This window comes from Scleropages formosus, chromosome 17 (genome assembly GCF_900964775.1).
Source record: "Scleropages formosus chromosome 17, fSclFor1.1, whole genome shotgun sequence".
NCBI classification, from domain to species: domain Eukaryota; kingdom Metazoa; phylum Chordata; class Actinopteri; order Osteoglossiformes; family Osteoglossidae; genus Scleropages; species Scleropages formosus.
Window position 1 is genome coordinate 22,802,753 of NC_041822.1, and position 6,000 is coordinate 22,808,752.

General features: G+C 44.0%; 1 protein-coding gene across 2 annotated transcripts in view; it reads left to right on the forward strand.

Moving 5' to 3' along the window:
• olfml2a (olfactomedin-like 2A) overlaps positions 1-5,184 on the forward strand; it is a 29,051-nt gene extending 23,867 nt beyond the window's left edge. For both annotated transcript variants that reach the window (XM_018731525.2, XM_018731526.2), the window contains exons 6-8: positions 1,084-1,350; positions 1,522-1,707; positions 3,851-5,184. In XM_018731525.2, the coding sequence (XP_018587041.1) occupies positions 1,084-1,350; positions 1,522-1,707; positions 3,851-4,455 (1,058 nt within the window). In that variant the 3' untranslated portion in view covers positions 4,456-5,184. The remainder of the gene's footprint in view (positions 1-1,083; positions 1,351-1,521; positions 1,708-3,850) is intronic.
• Positions 5,185-6,000: the final 816 nt, after the last annotated feature.

Sequence of the window (6,000 nt, forward strand, 5' to 3'; positions counted from 1 at the left end):
AGTGAAACAGACAGCTTAACAATTGACAAATAAGGACAATTACAGGAACAGTAACAACAAATGACTGAGTTGCTCAAGTATGGTTGCTGGCAGCTGGGGAGAGGAAAACAAAACGACTCCCATCCATGATGAAGGGGAGAAAAATAAACCTCCGGGAGTCCGAGTACCAGGGGAGCCCACCCCTCCTGGGCCTTCTGTTGTGGTTCTGGAGGATCTGTGTAGATGAATTTATCCCGAAAGACTAACATAACAAGTAACACAAGACATAGAGTCCAGGAAACAAAAATAAATGGCCCAGTCCTAGGTGGCTGATTCCATGGGGTAAGGTGGCATCCAGAGAGCGTTGGTGCAATGGTTTGATCATGGGCTTCCCTGCTGGGTCATGTCTTCTCACGGGTTGTGACACTCAGGAGAGATACTGTAGGAGGAGAGAGAACAACCAGTGAGCTCAGTATTGATGGTGAACTACTGGGAAGTTCAGGGGGGAAAAAAAAGAGTTTTCGACCTAGATTTGAAAGCATAGACAAGGAGGGCTTTGTTTACTTTGAGTCCAATAGTTCCCAAGGTTGTCACTGAGTCCCCATCCAAGTGTTACTGTTGCAGGGGGGGCTTTCCTCTAGTTCTCCAGGGTTGGTCAATCTCTTTGAGGACGGAGGAGCCACGGTCTAAATACAGCCCACTTTCTCGGATCCTCAGCCATCTGGATGGGGCATAGAGCTCAGTTGTGGCAACAGGAAGGGGGCATGAACAGAAGAAAGGGAAGCAGGCTGCCTGCGGCCACGGGGCACTGTGCCGACATCGACTGCAGGGATGCACTGGATATTGCCCGGAAAGGTCCTGGGAGGTGCAGGAATGCTGAATGCAAACAGATGGGAATAGGACAGGCAGACTGGGGTTCTGTGAAGGAGGTGAGGGGAGAAATCTGGGACATTGGCATGCATCATCCTCTTCAGTAATAGTGCACTTCCTTTCATGCCTGGCTAGGGAATCTGTCCCGTAATCTCTGACAGTCCTGTGGTCCCGGGTGAAATACCACAATGGGGTAACTTTCACTTTCTTCCTCTTCTGCACCCCCACTCGCAGACATTGAGGCCAAAACTCTCACAGGCCACGATGCAGGGGAGGCGCTCTCTGAGAACAGGGACCCCAAGGAAAGAGATGAAACCACAGAGGACACGGCGCTTTCGACATCGTCCCAGCCAGCCAGTACCACAGCAAGCACGGCTGCCTCCTCCACCACAACGGTGACCCCAACCACGACTACAGCCAGACCGGAAAGGCCGGCACCCACCATCGTGTTGCTGCTGGACAACTCCGACAACAGCAGCCACTTCATTCCTAATCGGGCAGGTAATTGTTGTTTCCTGTACAGTCTCAAATGTCACCTGGCTATCCCTTCTGTGCTCTCCTGGTATTTTCTGGAGTTCATTTTTTTCATATCTCCTGAGGATTAACTGTGTGGTTTTTTTTTTTTTTTTCCCCATTCTGTCCATCTCCCATGGCTGTCTACTGTGATACTAGTGAAGGATATGGACTGCGAGGGAACCATCGCCTCTGTGGAGCTTCCGGAGAAACAGCACAGTTACGGACGCAATGAGGGCGCCTGGATGAAAGACCCTGTAGCCAAGGACTCCAAAATCTATGTCACCAACTACTATTACGGCAATAATCTGGTGGAGTTCCGGAACCTGGAAAATTTCCAACAAGGTCATTTTCTGTATTAATGTACTGTACTCTCGCTTGTCTCTCCACTTTATTGTCAGAACAAATTGCACCATCATTTACAAACCCTAATTCTAAAATCCAAGTGGTTACCTTTCTTTTACCTTCTTTTCTCAAAAGCAAAGTAATGTTAAGGGTATAAAAAAGTACATTTCTATAAACAGATACATGATTATTACGAAGGGTGTTTATCTGGTACCACTATGTTATAGAAGTCATTTGAATACACAGGAAACACAATGTAACAAAAATTTTCTGTTGATTTTTTTTGCATTTTCCATTCAGTTTTGTTAGATTAATCATACTTTTGGCATTAGTTTGTACTTATGTCAGCTTTTAGAAGAATATTCCACATTCTTGAAATTAGCAAATTTTGGCGAATTTTGGCACTGGATTCCAAGCACCGAATATTCCAGTAACTTTTAGGATCTGATGCTTCCTAGAAAGTTTTGGTGTCTTCTAGAATCTTCCAGTGGCTGTGAAGTACCAAACTAAAACTAACACTCTAGTTGAATTAATGATATTTTTTTAATCAGTAAACTTTAACTACTCACCGTCAACACAAAAATCAACATAACTGAGAACTTTGTTGCGTTGTGTCATCGTATTGGACGGTGCTGGATTCATTACATGGCTCTCAGGAGATTCGGAGAGAAATGGGTGTGAAAGAGATGGGTTCTGAGACCCTTGTTGAACTCTGGGAGAGATTCAGAAGCTCTGAGGGTTGGAGCGAGCTCATTTTACCACACTGAGGCCAAAATTGAAGCATGCACTTTGAATCCTTGTGAGTGCGACCACCAAGCAACCAGAGGTGGAGGAGCACAGTGCTCTTGCTGTCCATGTGAAAGGATCAGGCCATGTAGGTACTGGGGTGCAGATCCTTCCATTGTTTTCCAGGCTGTAACAAGAGTTTTGAACATAACAAAGGCAGCTACAGGAAGGTAGCGGATGCGAGACACATGGGAACACTTTGGCAAGTCCTGCACAACAGCATTCTGGGTCCCCTGGAGAGGTTTGGTAGCACAGATTAGAAGACCAGTCAAGAGGGAGTTATAATATTCCAGACGTCTCCCCTGATTCTTTTTCACACCTTTGAAGAATGTCATCGTACAAGTTTCCTTAACAAGGTGTTAAATTTACTCACTATTTTCATTGCATTATGCTGTCGAGGTTTAGCTAAATTGAACCAAACTATTTCCCGCAAAGGTGGCTGTAGCATTTAGTATTTAATCCGGGAAAACATTTAGTGCACTAGACTGGTGTGTGTTTCCAATTAGGATGTTTACAGTTTGTTCTCTGTGGTCTGAGAATAATTGTTCCCATTTAAATGCATCTATAACTACAAGTCCTATGGGATTTTCACCAAACTTGGAAGATACATGGATATATGCACGAATATTTAAGGAGGAAATGACCTTTTCGGTGCAAGCATGGATTTTTGCATGCTTTTGTGACCCTTTCCTGGTCAACCTCTGTCCCTCAGCCCTCAGCCAGTGAAAGGGCATTAATGACAGTGATTTTCTTTAAAATATCCCTTGGACCTGTATAAAATGGGAGTAGTGGCACAAAGGGAAGTGAAGGTGGTATGTGCTGTGCCTGCGGAGTTTTTTAGGTGAAAAAGAGAGGTAGTGGTAGCTGGCAGTCAGGATATTTGCCAGTAAGGTGCTGAAAACCATCCATCCATTATCAATAAGTACTTATCCAAAGGAGGGCCACGGTGGTCCAGATCCTATCAGGGAAATGTAGAGCACGGGGAAGGGTACACGCTAGACGGGATGCCAGTCCATCACAGTGCAATAACATACTCATTTACTCACACTGAGGGCAAATTTGAGTCACCAGTTTACCAGAAACACAGACTGTGGAAGGAAACCAGAGCACCTGGAGGAAACCCACACAAGCATGGGAAAAACATGCAAATTCAGACCTGCATATAAACGCAGAATCCAGGATCTCTGAGGTCACCGGGGCTACACGCTGTGCCACCATGCCATGGAACTGCAGTGTCTGTACTTTTCACCCCACAACTGCATTTATCTGCACTAGTAGATGATGTATGAGGCTGCGTTATGACCAGCAGGACACTCCCGACTTGTGTGAGAGTAAAGCCGTACTTCTGCTCCCGCAGGCCGATGGAGCAACCTCTATAAGCTGCCCTACAACTGGATCGGCACGGGCCACGTGGTGTACAACGGCGCCTTCTACTACAACCGGGCTTTTACCAAGAACATCATCAAGTACGACCTGCGCATGCGCTATGTAGCGGCCTGGACGCTGCTGCACGACGTGGTGTACGAGGACACGACTCCCTGGAAGTGGCGCGGCCACTCGGACATCGACTTCGCCGTGGACGAAAGCGGCCTGTGGGTCATCTACCCGACGGCGGATGACGGCTACTCCCAGCAGGAGTTCATCGTCATCAGCAAGCTGGACCCGGGCGACCTGTCGGTGAGGAAGGAGACCACCTGGAGGACGGGGCTGAGACGCAACTCCTACGGCAACTGCTTCATCGTGTGCGGGGTGCTGTACGCCGTCGACGTGTATAACCAGAAGGATGCCTTGGTGTCCTACGCCTATGACACGCACACCAACACGGACGCGGTGCCCAACCTGCCTTTCACCAACGTGCACGCCTTCACCACGCAGATTGACTACAACCCCAGGGAGAAGGTCCTGTATGCGTGGGACAACGGACACCAGCTCACCTACCGCATCAACTTCGTGGACCAGTGAAGGCGCCCATCGCCCGCCACGGCCCTCTCCGGACACCGGGCACTTTTTCACCTCCTGTGCCGTTTCGGTCCTAGGCTGGGTCTGAGTTTAGGATCTGCAGGGTGTTGATCTTGAATTGCTCTCTTGAATGTATCATGTTCTTGAATCATCGTCTTTTTAAGGGAAATTTTAGCGCTTTGTAAAATATTTCCTTGGGAAAACCCAGGACAAATTGTTATGATATGGGGTAAAAATCATAGTCCAAACAAAAATGGGTGAATCGGTAAAATAAATGTGGAGACAAACTTATGTAAACTCATAAGAATTACTATAAAGGTGATACAAGCTGCTTCTCGATATACCGGGAAGTTCGTTTCGTTCTGCCACTTGACAAGTCCGTCGGTTGTCAAAATGCATTTGGGACAAACTGGTTAAACATATCTGTATGTTTTCTTTCAAGAAGTTTAAAAAAAAACATGAAATAAGCTACCATTAGTATACAGCTTTATAAAAAAGACCATGAAATGCACAGGTTTTTCTACTCTATGTGTTACATATAGTGTAATTGTGACACACCGACAAATAGCGGTATTAATAACTGATCATAAGGACAGTCTTTGCTCATATTTGTCAAAGCAAAATGTCACACGATGTCATAATTTTCACATTTTTTTTCTTCAAAACCAGTAAACTATTCACTGATATATAATATAATAAATAAATATATATGTGTTAGTTTGCTTAAATTTGCTGGCAATATGTATTTCATTCTCTGAATACCAAACAAATGTTGAGCATTTTGTAAAATAGTTTTCTTGTAAATACTGTCACTGTTGATACTCTTTCTACTAAAAATGTTTGCAGTTATACCATATGGTACAACTATCATTATTATTATTATTATGAAGATGCAATATCTTGTGTTTTGGTACCTAGTTTTTATTCATATTTTTTCCAGACATGTGGGGTGTATTGCATCGTAAACCCTGTGATTCTATTGCTATTCATCCGATTCAATTTTAGCCTCATAGCATAAGAAATTATCCAAAGAATTCATTGTCTAACATTTTTAACAGTTTTTAAAAATGTATATTTTTTGTAACTGAGTTACGTTTCTCTGTAAAATTGTTACTTCCAGATTTTTGTTTTTTTTTTCTAATTTTATTTAATCTTTTCAACAATATCTGTGCAATGATAAAAATGTTTTTAAGTCCAGTTTTGAGTCTCTTTTTCATTGAGCTTGGATTATCATTAACACCCTCTAAACTACTTGACTTTTTTAATAAACTTTCTGGTTATTTTACTATTTACAAAGTACCCTATAAATGCAGACAGATAATTTTCTTTGCCTCACATCTGACAGAGAAATAAAGCCGCAAGGTCGGCGGTGTCGCGTGATCTGCGGGGATATTTTTTTTAATTATTTTTCTAAATTTAAAAAAAAATAATAAAATGAAGAAAGCTGTCCAGACACACACACACACTTTTCCCTCGTTGTTCTACATTTAGAGGATGAATAACCATGTTGGAGTGGGAGCTCACAGAGGTCAGGTCTCCAGGCCCAGC